We start from the raw sequence: 13,535 nt of genomic DNA, 5'->3' as shown, positions 1-13,535 counted from the left end.
GACGGTTCTTTTCTTTCCGTTGTCTCGGCTTGGATCGCGATGTTCAACAATTTGCAGTTCTGTGCACAAATCCGGCAAAACGTTTCTCCATCCAAATCAGCTGGAATCATTATCCTGCAGCTGTGTCTCCCATCTACAAGATTGTCGGCTTGGCAACAAAGAATAATGCCTGGCTTTGACAGTGTAAGCTGCTTTGTTTCGTGATAATCTCCTGGTGCAAGAATGAATGTGGTATTTGCTGATGCAGAAGATAGGGCGTTGTAAATGACATTGTCAGTTCCAGGGGACAAATTGACTGTTGAACCATCGTTGAAAGAGCATATTGGCACTTTGAAAGGCATTGTGACTGTTGATATGTTCTACAATACGAGTCTTAATGAGTTGTCCTTTCTCGCATGCAGTAACTCCGATAGAGCGAGGGAGGTGGGCGAAGAGGCAAGAGAGGCAGGTAGAAATATGTAGCAGATGCAAGCGTAGAGGAAGGAGAGGAGGGGAGGGGTCGTCTAGCGGGGAGAGGAGGCAGAGCGATACAGGAGCAAGGTGAGGTAACAATGCAGGAGTAAGAGAGGCAAGGCGGCAAGGAGGGGAGGCGGAAGTGACCACTTGAGATGGTGGGATACAGCAGGTGATATTTTTACAAGGGTGGGTGGTGAAACAGGGGTATTGAGATAACACTACATGTGGAGAAAACACGGGTACTCGTGTGCAAATAACCGGTAGTGGGTACGGAAAAGTTGTACCAGAGAGGTGCTAGAGAAGGGTTGTGGGTGGAGCAAAACAGAGGGGGTAGGGGTGGAATAAGAGATAGGGTCGCTACGGCCTCCGGGTACGGTGGTATAATTTAGGGGGTTGTGACAATCATGAGTGGGTGGGGACCCCCAGTCCAGAGGTTGAAGGGTATTCATGGATAGGGTACAAGAACATAAAAGTACGGGTGACAAGTTGCATGTAGGGGTACAATTCGATGTTGGCGAGAACAATGTAGGTGGGGGTAGAAATACACGAAAGGCCAGGGATCCGCTGGGAGGAAATATTTTCATGAGGGGAGTGTCCAAAACTAAATTTAGAATATAAATATGAAATATACTCTTCAATTTTCATATTTACTGCAAAGATTTCACATATTTGAAACCTGATATGACCAACGAGGTGTGGAGAACGAGATCCCTCGTTTTGGAAACCTGAAAGAGAGGGTTGAGTGGAGCCGCTCGACGTGGTAGGGTAGTATGAGGTACTGGAGGCCGGACGGGGGTCACAGCAGGGGGTAAGGGGTACAGGGGGTAAGGTACGAAGGGACGCATCCCCTGCTGACGTTTAAAACACTTGTATGGGCTGCCTCCTTGACCCTGATGTGCCAAAAGTATTATCTTCGACTTTTGCATCGATCTTTTTTTGGTCATAGGGAGCTTCGGGTCGTTTGCCATCGTTTTACTCCAATACATGACCGAGGCCGAAATCAGTTTTACTTTTACTTGTGTTTTAAAATCTCTACGTCAGCTGCCACACGTTGACACCGATCTGACCATCGCATGTGGGGTAGGCCGAAGAGGGGTAGGGGTCCTGCCTTCAGAGCTGGTTCTGCTTCTGGTAGGGGTGGTGCAAACAGGCCGTTCTACCTATGGCAGTCATAGATGCTGTTTGCTAGGGTATTGGAGAGCTCATCATGACATGGAACGACAACGACGGAAAGTTGGGGGTAGGGGTGGAGGCTATTCCGAAGGGATGGGGGTTGCAGGCCTCTTTGAAGCCGTACAAATGAAAACAACTATTTTCGCCTAATATTGGAGGCGGTGTCAGCAAAATGCTTATTGTGATCGAAAAGAAGCGTTCTCCATCTTTGAGATATCTGAAGATTCTATCTCGTTTGAAAGGGCAAACTTTCAGTTTTACTGCCTCCACCAAGCCCGCCTCCAATCAGTTGAAGGACGCAAGGCGTAACTCAGTGATTTGGTAGATGTGCCGAGCACGGGGCGGCCTGGAGGAGAGACGAGGTGCAGGTCACAGTGAAGAGAGACAGCAGGACGACGTCGGAGAGAGTCCGCGGGTATGACGAGCGATAGAGAGGAGCCCGTCGAGCGACGTCCTTCTCTTGTCTGAGAATGGAATAAGGACGAACAGCTCTCGTTGTGTTGCCTCTTGATTGAAAATTCTAGGAGTAGCAATCTTTCTTTTACCTGCTCTGAAGCTCGAGGTCTAGTCTGAATGAATAAATGTTGAGTTCATAAGATCCTTTACTCAAAGATGTCAAGGAATATCATTTCCGCAGCCAAACAGCAGCGTTCTAAGGTCAGCAATCCTGGCTTTCTGCGCTTCTTCAGCACTGAGCTGTGCCGTCACCCCCTTGCCGAGCAGCTGTTTGCTCTCCTGAAGCTGCAAAATCTTCTCCTCAACGGTATCTTGACATACCATGCGCACAATCCGCGTTCTCCTCGTTTGTCCGATGCGGTGAACTCTGTCCATCGCTTGCTCCTCCACTCCATAGTTCCACCACTGATCAAGCATGAAGACGAGATTTGCTCTCACGAGATTGATTCCCGTCCCTCCAGCCTATCGCAACGTCATTCGCGGACACTACCATGCACGTGTTGATGGCACACCTTGAGAGAAACCAAGAGGACTCGACGAGCATCGTCACGGTCGAACTGTCGAAGGACTTCAGTTCGCTGCAGCAAGGTAGACGTCAGAAAGTTCTCGCAGGAAAGCTCTCATCGTTCTCACCTTGTCCAGGGATAGCGACCCGTCTATTCGAAGACACTGGATACCATTTTGAGCAAGAACCTCCTGGGCGTGCGACAGCATTCCAGTAAATTGAGAGAATATCACAGCCTATAGTAACGACATGAGACACGTCCAACAGGTAAGGGGATCGATACCTTCTGGGAGGGATCTGCTTCCCACTCCTTGTTCAACTCCTGTAACACAACTTGAACCTTGGGCGAAACTGATCCACTCGTCAGGTCATTCAGAAGAAACATGCAAGGACTTAAGCATGACCCTGATCCGCAGAGGACGCGCTTTCACAGGCCCCTGCACACAACCGTCAATCCCACGTGCGAGGACATGCGTCGATCTACCTTGGATGTTATCCGTCATGGTGACGATGTTGTTGAGCTCCGTTGCCCCGATAAAATCCCCTCTGGTGAAAGGAGAGCGACAGAGAGGACATCGGCACTCTGAGCCTTGCACGCTAGCCAAGAGTTTCTGCAGACACAGGCTACAGAAGCAATGCCCGCATTGCCGGATGATCTGAGCGAGGGAAGCATCCAAGTCATCCAGACAGATGCAGCATTCGAAAGTCAACGCTTCATCTTCGTTCTCACCTGATACATATAAGCAATGAGGATGTCTAGAGAGTCAAGGTATCTCACCAACGTTGATAGCTCCTTGTAGCTTCTTGAGAAGAGCTTCTGCTTCTTCGACATTCAATTCCACTTTGTTCAGTGACTGCAGGGCCTTTTTCGCATTCTCTAATCTCTCTTTGGGCAAAAGATGGAGCGCGTTGCAAACCTTGCAATGAAAGTTGAAAACAAGGGCAGAAATGGATTGTGGAAGAACCTGACGAAGGCGAAGCACGCACTCAAACAAACTAGTGTAATGCTTGGTAATCGCCTTCCCCCCGGACTTCATGATCGGTCCAAAGCATAACAGAGCAGAATCCAGCAACTTTTCAAAGGCGTCAAGAGGAAATGACGAAAAGGTGACTTTGTAAAATACCACACTGTATGCTTCTTGCTGTTTTTTATCCAGGCGAATTCTGCAGATTTCAATCTGAAAGAAGTCGATCAATGATTGATTAACAAGATGAAAAAGCGAGTACAGTTTTTTCGGGCAAAGAGTTCATCAAGAGAGATTTGCTTCTACGAAGGCACATGGCTGGTTTGTACACTTAGATCCCTGAGATGAATCCTTATCTTCTCACCCTTCAGCAGCACTCGAAGTCGCGCCATTGCACTGCCTTCTGCCCCTGACGACTTGAGGGGATTCGATACTGATTGCTTGAACACTGTGAAATCATCCACAGGTTTCGCTTTCAGGAATGAGAAGAGCGCCGAAATGTCCTCTGCTTTGTTCTGGAATGGTGTGCCCGTCACAGCCCAACGATGTGTTCCCTCCAGCCGGCAACATGCTTTGAATGTTTTCGTCTGCACCACGGCGAGTGAAATAACGAAAAATGGCAAATACAAGTGCATACACACCTGTCGATTCCGAATGATATGAGCTTCGTCGAGAACTATCCGATGCCAGTTGACAGAAAACAAGTTTTCTGCCCCTGTTCGCTTCCTCTTCTTCTTGGAGATCGGACCATTCGAAGAAGCTTCCTCAAATTCGCAAGCTAATGTACCATATGTTGTGACAACGACGTCATGCTCCCTCAAAGAACTTGACAGCTCTTGTCTGGCTCCTCCATGGTATGTGACGACAGAAAGCAAACCTTTCGTTGTATGAAGCTTAGCTTGGTCGACCCAGTTGCTCAACACCGACGTTGGACAAACAATCAGCGTCCCGCCATTTCCCAACTGTTTCGATTCCTTGGTTGGTTTAGTCCTTGGATTCATGAGGATCAAGGACAATATCTTCGCAAGTATTATAACAGACAGGTAGCTCAGTGCAATACCCTTTACCTGCAAGGTCTTGCCCAGACCCATATCATCAGCGAGTATTCCCCCACGTAACTACAGAAGTGTGAACTCTCTTGATCGGCATTTCAAGACTTTTTTAACCGGTCCAGGAGACATCGGATACAAGGTACTGGTGATTTCGTCGAAATACTGCATAGCTCCATTCTTGTCAACCTAACGATTCAAAATCAATTGGGATGAAAGGAACCAAGTTCAATGGTCGTCACCTCACGCCAGAAAGGCAATAATTTTTCGGTTGTCTCCATCATGTGCATCCATGCCACTCCTTCAAGCTGATGCTGGAGCAAGGTAGTGCACAATAGGTTGGAGAGAACACCTGGAAAAAGTTCATGTTTCTTACTCGCAATTTTGCAAGTGCACACTTCGACATAATTGAAGGTCTAGAGAACTTGTATCAACCTCAAGCTTCTCAAACATTTCATCCAGAGCTTTGCAAGTGAGTTTTTCGGATTTTTCAATCTGATATGCAGAAGAATCTCCTGTGGAAAAACTAATAAAAGAGACATACTTTTGCAACACAGGAAGACGAGTTGAGAAGAAGTGCTTTGATAGTTCAAATCACCTTCAATATGCACGCCACCGCTCAGGTTCATCTTATACAACCTCAGAAACGTTCGTACTTGTAACGCGAATGCTCGAGGACCATACACAGTGATCGATACTCTGCAATGATACACATCCGTTGAGTTCACACTGACTTCAAAACTTGGTTTCCAGGGACTTGCATCATCCATCAATGGAGCAAGCCCAGCAGCAAACACTCTCTTGATGTGCCCAACCTGGTTGTCCGGCACTTACAACATGGCAGAAGGCTCAAGGTCTGTGAGGAGGTACCTGTAACCCAAGCATGTTGTCTACTCGGATGGCATTTTGATCGTAAGGATTGTCTGGCTCTCTCTTCAACAAGGCATATTGACCAACTAGCAGCTCTCCCCTGCAAAACTGTCAAACAAGCTCAGGACGCAATCAGGCATTCCGACCCTACCCATAATATTGACATCCTACAACAAACACGTCGCAACTGCCATAGCAAATGTCTTCGGCTCTCTCGTTCTCAATGATCACTCCAGGTCGACCAGGAAGCTCCTGAGGTAGCCCTGGCCAGGCGTTGGGAGGCTGTTAGGAGACTCGTCAGACTCAAAACCAAGGACAAACTCTTCTGCTGGTGACAAACCTTGAATGTCTCCCTGTTAGCGATCAAGTCGTCTATCCGTCGTTGATCCTCTTCTTTCAGATCCGTGTAGCCGAAGATCAATGACCTTGACGAATACTTCTTCCAGTCAAAACAGTGCAGGTGATACCAGTGCGTCGCTCCCCAAGCGTCCATGTCCTGAAGCCCCATTTTTGCCTGAGAGCTCGTCAATTTGCGATCAGTTGAAGAGGAAAACGCCGACCTCGCTCTGGCATATTTTCATCTGACATTTTCGACAGGTGGCTCGTCCAGTCTTGGCATCTGTGGTATATTTCTGTGTGAGCATCTTCGAAGACTTCAAGTCTTCTCACATTCGCAAATGCATGTCGACGGCTGCATTCGTTTAAATCGACGCCTCCCACCCCTCAAAACTTGAGCTGTCTTGACAAACGAGAGATACAGTCCCGCAACCCCTTGCAGCTGCTTGTCGCGATGTACAAACACTTCCAGGTACCCACAGATAGCCGGAATGCAGAGTTTCTCACTTATAAGGTCTCGTAATGATATGATTGATCGTCCTCCTCCTCCTCCTCCTCCTCCTCCTCCTCCTCCTCCTTCTGCTGCTCTCCACTCACAAACAGACAGTGCAAGAGCAAGCAGCAACTTCACCAGCAGCGCTATGGTCTGAAATTGCCTTCTACCACCAGTACTAGATCTTCTCCACCAGTACTAGATCTTCTGTCACATCAAGGCTTCATGTCTTCTGCAGTCATCATCGCTGCTGCTTTCCGGTACGCGTCTCACTCCTTCCGGAGCAGCCATGCCATGGTGGGAAGTCCCCGCAGTTAAGTGAAGGTATTAGTTATCACCGGGCATCCGAATCCTACCGGGTGCATCCTGATTCTGATTTTTAACTTAACTTTGAGTAAAGAAAACTTCCGGGTGACCCGGAGTCACTGAGTTGAGACCGGCGGTACCGGGCCCGGGCCTAGTCAAAGTTGAACTGTCGGCTTTGAAAGTTGACAGACCGAGTGGAAATTGATGAAAAGTTTGAACATGAATAAAAATCTCTTCTCAATTTTTAAAATCTGTTGGAATGTTTCTAGGCTAAAGTCAACTTTTCGTTCCTCTGATTGCTATGGCGGCGAGGCAAGCGGCTCTTGAACGAGCATGGCGTATAGTAGAAGAGAAGCGAACTCGAAAGAGGATACAAACTTCTCGTTCTGCTTCTGAACAGCCTGAGAGCATAGTAGCTGATCCTCTCTTTCCTGCTTCATGGCGGGAGCTCAGTCAGAAAAGCTTGAGGGAGCCAGCAGGTACAATTGCAACTCCGTTGACTTCCCCGTTATCTCTTGTGAAGAACCATCCTGTGGATTTTGAAAGTTTGCACCGAGGAAGAGGACTCCCGGTTGGACAGGGGAGGAGCGTTACTAGCAATGAAGCCTTCTCCTGGCAACCGACCACCCATCCGCCGCTGCCATCGTTCCCATTGATCCTTCCCGTCCAGGCTCCAGTGAGCGACGTCTGGTTGTCCAAGTTTCAAAAGATTGAAGAGGGCTTGCAGTGGATCAAGGATGAAAAAGACAAGACAGTGGACGTGAAGATCAAAGCCCTCGAGGACCAAGTGAACGCTCTGAATGGACTTTACCACGATGGTTACGACGACCGCCCAAGTAACATAAGAGAAATGCCAGAGAATCTGGACAGTCCCATCTCGAGTAAGACAGATTCTACCATGTTTACAAAGGAAGACCTGGCTGCATCGAAACGCAAGCATTCGGATCAAGAAGACATAAAGCTGCTTCAAATGATTCGAAGAGTTTTGGGAAAGAAGGTTGAAGCAACGAGTTCACAGGTAAATGGTTCCAGCCATGCAACTGTGCATGCGATTGCGAATCAGGAAGTATCACAGCCTACAACCATTCCAGCTGTTGCTAACGGAGTAATTCATGATTCGGCTGCACTTCAACCGATCGATCGAAGAAAATCGTCAGACCCCATACAAACAGCAAGAAACGTGCGAGAAGCGTCTCCTCTTGCCATCCAAGAGGTCAACGCCCTACAAACAAGACGATTCGACATCACAATACACGTTGCTGGTGCAGGAATAGATGCAGTGAATGGCGAATACAGACAAATATCGCAAGGTTCCGTCTTTGTGCAAGTTCACACCTCAAATCACATCATGAGGATCCCATCGTTTGGCATGAACAATGAGAAGTGGATCATTTGTGATGTTGTGGGTACGTTTGAAACGGAGAGAGATGCAATGATAGAAGCCGTATATTACAGGTGAAAGATCCTGATCGATGTTGTGATCAAAGTGTTTGATATGACGCGCAGTTGTCCTTGCCAAGATCCGCCAGGTGCACCTCCGCCCGAAGCAGGATGGCAGATAGACAAGTGGGGAGTGGGCCCTGCTCCATCCCTCAAGTTAGCCTATCAGATGCAGGACTTCAGTGCCACGAACGTACAGGCTCGTGAAGAGGTCAAGTACGAAACTTACCATATCGAAACTCGGAATTCACCTTCGAATCGAGACCATGCAACAGCTGAAAAGCCCTCTACCCGCATGAATCAAGTAAGCCCTCAGTTTCATAACTCCTTTCCAACATTTTTCTCTACTAAACATCACCGTATTGCTGGCGTTAAATCTTGGAATTCTGAAAGTCAAACGAATTTCAATGTCGAGGTTCCACGGATGAGTGGAAAGACGGACTTTCTGCAAAAATCAGAGAAAGACGCAGGCCATATGAGTCTACAAGAAGAAATGGTGCTCAACCGTTTCCAAGAGGCAACCAACGTCTCGTCACAGAACATGCTGCAACAGCCAGTACATCACTTCTCATCTCATCTTCATGACGAAGTCCAGCGAAGGTCAGATCAGCACCCTTCCAATGTAAGGCTACAGAATGCAGGCAATCGTGATCAAACTCCAGAGAACTCACAGGAAGAATGGACAGACCTTGTTTGTGACAGCGTTATGATGAGAATGTCGAGGGATTCGGACGGATCTTCTGCTGGTGTTGGAGTTTCCTTGAAGAACAGCACAGCCGGCAAACAAAATCCATTCGTCCTCGGAGGCACAGATGTGAGCAAGCTCAACAAGAAGGAACTTGCTGCGGTTTTGCAATCTTGTTTTCTGAACAACAAGACAGCACAGGTCAGTAATGTTTGTTCTAGCCATGCAGCCGCTGATCTGATTCTGCTGATAGCTTGTAGTGAGAAACATGTACGGCACCAAAAGGGTTGTTTTCCTGGAACGATCCAAAGATAACTCAGGATTGGGCATGATTCTGAATACAGATCGTGTAACAGGTAAACACAACCTTGAGCAATTTGACATCGTTGTTGACGAGATGTAGGAGGGACGGTCGTGCAGGGTTTGCAGGATCACAGCCCAGCGTCAAGGTGAGGATGGTAACCGACGATAGCTATCGTGTAACGACACGTTCTCAGGGCTGGAATCATGATTGGAGACTCCATTGTATCGTTGCATGCGCTCAAGTCTTCCTCCAGTGGCCTGTGGCTGTTGTAAAATAATGAAAGCTGTCAAGCAGAAACAAGTGCAAACTAACGGCCAGAGTACACCGGGCTGTTTTTTACTGATCTAAACAATTTCTCATTTCTCATTGCTTAGTGAAAGTGGACGAGGGATCCGAAGTTGTTCTGTCTGCGGGCAGAGTAGCTGTGGAGAACCAGTTCAGAAAGAGAGCTTGCCATTCAAGGGTTACTTACGGATGGTTCTCCTCAGCAGAGGTGTTGGTGCCAACACCATCACCATCATAGGACTGCAAACTTGTCAGCGAAAATCTACCCTATCTTATGACTGAAATCACCTCGCCATTGCCCATCACATCGCCAGTCTCGGCACCCCAGAGGCCAACCTGGTTCAACTTGAAGCACTCGTCCTGTTGAGGAGCTCAGAGCAGTCAAAAGGAAATCGAAGAAAGATCACGTTGGAGGCAGCGTTGAAGTTGAAGCCATTGTGGCCAACAGCACGATCAACAATGAGCTTAACAAACTGTGAAATCATAGTCAGCATGCGAGACGTAAACTTCTAGAATGATGGCAGCATTTGGTTCTACAGCCATTCATATTGATTCACTCTCACTTGCACCCTGATCTTGTGCCAATCTAAGACACACGCATGTCCCGTTATACTCTGCTTCAACTTCAACACCTTCTCCATCTGTACCTCCCACTCCCCACAACACTAATAGTCCATCTGTACCTCCCACTCCCCACAACACTAATAGTCCATCTGTACCTCCCACTCCCCACAACACTACTAGTCCATCTGTACCTCCCGCTCCCCACAACACTACTAGTCCATCTGTACCTCCCTCTGCGAACTTATTCCGCCTTCTCCTCTCCCTCCTCTCTCGCCCCCATCTTTCTCTCCCTCAAACGTACTAGGATCGGCATTACCATTCTGAAGCGACGTCGTGACCCTTCACTACCCCTGACCACCCCTGACTCGCAGACTTCCGTTCAGGGGAATAAGGGGGTACCCGTGCAAACATGTTGACTACCCACGCACTTCTGCAAGAATCAGCCTCAAAAAGGTGGGGTGGTCCTTCCAGGATCGCGGTTTCACAATTGACCTCAGTGAGTGTCCAGCGGAGAAAAGACGTCCGAGGCCCGTCGCCGGGTTCAGATTCCCAATGAGGAAAGTGACGATCCCCTCCCTGATCCCCTCCGCTACGATTTTGTCCCCTCCTCTCCTCTCCTCTCCTCTCCTCTCCTCTCTCCCTTCGCTTCTTGCCAGCTTCTCTTCGTCCTCTTCAATTGTCTGATCCATCTTGCTATTCCTTGGGAACTCAACATCTTGGCGTGCATTTTCTTCCTACTTTCTGCATACACTTATTTTTCGAAGCCTAATTGCTCTGGACTGCGACCTGCTCCTGCTCTCGTTCACAGAGCGACGGTCCCGCCTCTGCCTACATCGTTATCTCGAGCCTCGTTTTCCGATTGGCAAATCCATGCTGAGAATGACTTTCAGCTTCAGGGTATTTTCGACGAACGTCTCAAACTTCAGGTTTTGAAAAATCATCTTCAGAGACATCCCTCTACTCATCCGGGAATCAATGGAAATCTCCAACAGACATTTCGTTTTGACCATTTTGTGCGATGATGAAAGATGTTCTTCAGCCGTACATTGGCCAAAGCGAAAAATCTCTTGTCCTGAGATTTCGCTCCTGCATTCAGGGAGGCAAATCTCTCGACGATTATATCACTGAATTTTATTCGCTGGCGGTCCAACAATGTTCCAATTCCAATCTACCAATGTGTTTCATTATTCGCGCTAGTTCTTCTTACTATAAGAACCTGATTCATGTCATGAGCGAAGTATACGTTCTCACTCCTCCGGAGAAACGAGGTCCAGAGCTGAGAGGCGGCAAGTATCGACAGTCTCCCCATCGCCACGCTCCTCGAGACTCCGGTCCAGCCCTGGCAGCAGGACACGCCGACAATCGCTCGACCACACGGACTGGCTGCCCGGGGAGATCAGCCGGGCGCCGGGCTCAGCCCGTGGCGCGGCGCGGCGAATCGCTGAAGAGAAGGACTTTGAGGGCGCGAATGACTTTTCAGTCAGACAGGATTGAAGGAGTGGGCAGCCGTTCATTCAAAAGCCATGGCGGAAAGCTCAGCCGGCAGTGCAAGGGACTAGCCTAAGAGCGGTTGCCCGCATGTACCAACAGGCGGCGGAAAGTTGGCCTCCGACATTGTCCACCGGTATCCATAGCCGGGGGCTCTGACAGGATTCAGTGCCGACTCGCCCTTACTGAAATGAGAATGGCTTCAATTCTTCGTAGAGAGCAGCATCTTCCATATTCCATTCTTCATCAGCGAAATATTCCTGTGAGGAAATGAACATTCATGTGGATGAATATTCAATTTCAAGTCCAAGAACCTCATCTCGACTGAAGAAGACTGATTTGATATTGGCTCGTGTTTCACGAAGCTTCCCTGCATTGCAGAGTTATGCATTGCAAGAATCGTAAATATTCTACCTGTATGATTTGTGCACCATTCTGTGACTGGTTCCAAGATCTAAAATGACCTTCAACGCAAGCTTGCAAAAGTGTCAAGATCTACCGATATCACGTCATCAAATCGACCCTCCATCGCATAGTCCAAGGCAGACAACCCTGACAAACATTGAATAGGGTTCTCTTTGGCTGAAGCATGCAATACCTCCTTTGCCCCAAGGCTGTATGTCTTCTACATTGGGGTTGCACCCTGCTTTCAGAAGCAACACAACAACACTGAAACCCAACAAGGAGTCACAAGAAAATTTCAAGGCCCCGTGCTGTAAAGAAAGTGTCAAAGTTTACCTTGGATGTCCCTCACGAGCTGCATAGTGGAGAGCAGTTTGATTGTTCTTGTTCGTGGCATTGACATCTTCGGAAACAGTCAATATCACTGCCACATCAGAATGTTTGAAGCAAATTTCTTACCAGCACCACTCCGAATAAGGTAGTCACAAATGTCATAATGACCTAGCTCAGCTGCTAGATGTAGCGCAGTCTTGTTCCAACTATCTCTCGCATGCAAATCTGCGCCCTGCTCCACTAAAAATCGGACAGCAGCAAAACAACCTTTGTAACTTGCTCTGCCAAGGCAAGTCAATCAGAACACATAAACTATCAACACACAAAAGAGAGACACGTGTCAGAACCTCCTCCCTCCCCTTCCCCATGCTTCCCAGTGACTTCTCCATGCTTCCCAGTGGTCCCTTTGATCTCACCCTCAGTGCACGCAACAGCCATACCTGTGTAGTGAATTCCATCTGTAAAAATCGGTCGGATTTCCTGCATTCATACAAGCTCCATCCTCAATCGCACTTTTCATCAGTTCAACGTTGTCGTCAGCTGCTGCATCCCACAAGATTCTGTTTATCCCCTCATAATCCTCATCCCATGTGTGCCGGAACCTGTCGACAGTCGGAAAAGGTTGCCCGAACTCTCTTTCAGGTTGCGGAGAGGATCGATCACTGTCATCAGGGAAGATGTCATCATCACGTTTCCTGCCCAGTCGTGTGTATGTGCTCTCAACAGGCAGAGGAACTCCGTTGAGATTCACTGTCTTCTTCGTAGATTGCGCTCGTTCGCGCCAGAAGCTTTTGTTGTTCTTCCAATGGTTCTTTCTGCACGGCTTGGCATGACAGAAGTGCAATTCTGTGATCCTGCAGTAGTCTAGAGTGATTTCAAACTGAGTTGACCCGCATTGAGCACACTTGCGGACCTCTCCTGCTTGGGCTGGAGGCCCTGCGGGAGGAAGTACGACCTGCGAGCCTCCTCGGAGGTACAAAGAGCAAGGTGCAACAGCATCGGCTGTGATGGCAGCGCGACGGGTGCCGTCATGCACTGACGGCTGGATCGGATCTGAGCAGACGACAAAGAGGAGCGAAGAGAGGCGGGCGAGCATGAACGAGGCCGACGAGTAGCAGCGAAGGCAACTATGGAGTCCTACCATTGCACCCCGCTAGTCCGAGATTCCGGATACTTGTACGGATACTTTAACGGATCCTTTTTTCACGGATACGTTTTCACGGATACAATTTCGGATACCTGCCTCTATGACATCGTTCCCGCCAATTCCAGCCAGTGGCGATGGCGATGCCGCAAACTTTTCTCGCAACATGCTCCAGCCCTCGTCTGATTCTGCTCCTCCCCGACTTCATCCTCGTTCTCCTTCTTTATTTCTTCCCTCTGCTCCCTTCCCACACATTCAATGCAGGATGCTCTCGCTTTCTG

General features: G+C 48.5%; 4 protein-coding genes across 4 annotated transcripts; 1 reads left to right on the top strand and 3 right to left on the bottom strand.

Moving 5' to 3' along the window:
- Positions 1-2,244: 2,244 nt before the first annotated feature.
- Positions 2,245-5,982, bottom strand: GUITHDRAFT_102917 (hypothetical protein; the record flags this gene model as incomplete). The annotated part of the gene is made up of 19 exons (XM_005838577.1): positions 2,245-2,547; positions 2,598-2,663; positions 2,719-2,826; positions 2,874-2,941; positions 2,995-3,027; positions 3,075-3,320; positions 3,369-3,507; positions 3,556-3,663; positions 3,715-3,768; positions 3,818-3,873; positions 3,920-4,142; positions 4,197-4,574; positions 4,623-4,673; positions 4,722-4,793; positions 4,847-4,956; positions 5,335-5,419; positions 5,475-5,574; positions 5,626-5,756; positions 5,815-5,982. 19 exons carry the CDS (start codon positions 5,980-5,982, stop codon positions 2,245-2,247), a joined length of 2,499 nt encoding a protein of 832 aa, XP_005838634.1.
- Positions 5,983-7,047: 1,065 nt separating this feature from the next.
- On the top strand, positions 7,048-9,310 carry GUITHDRAFT_134543 (hypothetical protein; the record flags this gene model as incomplete). The annotated part of the gene is made up of 6 exons (XM_005838576.1): positions 7,048-7,088; positions 7,156-8,064; positions 8,116-8,935; positions 8,988-9,090; positions 9,138-9,183; positions 9,232-9,310. The coding sequence occupies 6 exons, from the start codon at positions 7,048-7,050 to the stop codon at positions 9,308-9,310; spliced, it is 1,998 nt and encodes a 665-aa protein (XP_005838633.1).
- Positions 9,311-9,353: 43 nt separating this feature from the next.
- On the bottom strand, positions 9,354-9,850 carry GUITHDRAFT_150952 (hypothetical protein). Its single transcript, XM_005838575.1, has 4 exons — positions 9,731-9,850; positions 9,612-9,683; positions 9,511-9,563; positions 9,354-9,460 (listed from the first exon to the last, which is right to left on the bottom strand). Exons 1-4 carry the CDS (start codon positions 9,806-9,808, stop codon positions 9,409-9,411), a joined length of 255 nt encoding a protein of 84 aa, XP_005838632.1. The 5' UTR covers positions 9,809-9,850; the 3' UTR covers positions 9,354-9,408.
- Positions 9,851-12,109: 2,259 nt separating this feature from the next.
- GUITHDRAFT_66081 (hypothetical protein) lies at positions 12,110-12,363 on the bottom strand (the record flags this gene model as incomplete). The annotated part of the gene is made up of 2 exons (XM_005838574.1): positions 12,110-12,180; positions 12,237-12,363. Coding segments are annotated over 2 exons (198 nt in total), but the record flags the coding sequence as incomplete, so codon positions are not given.
- Positions 12,364-13,535: the final 1,172 nt, after the last annotated feature.

Source organism: Guillardia theta (genome assembly GCF_000315625.1).
Source record: "Guillardia theta CCMP2712 unplaced genomic scaffold GUITHscaffold_11, whole genome shotgun sequence".
NCBI lineage: Eukaryota > Cryptophyceae > Pyrenomonadales > Geminigeraceae > Guillardia > Guillardia theta.
The sequence above is the reverse complement of the archived record's forward strand: the minus strand, read 5'-3'. Positions and strand labels throughout refer to the sequence as shown.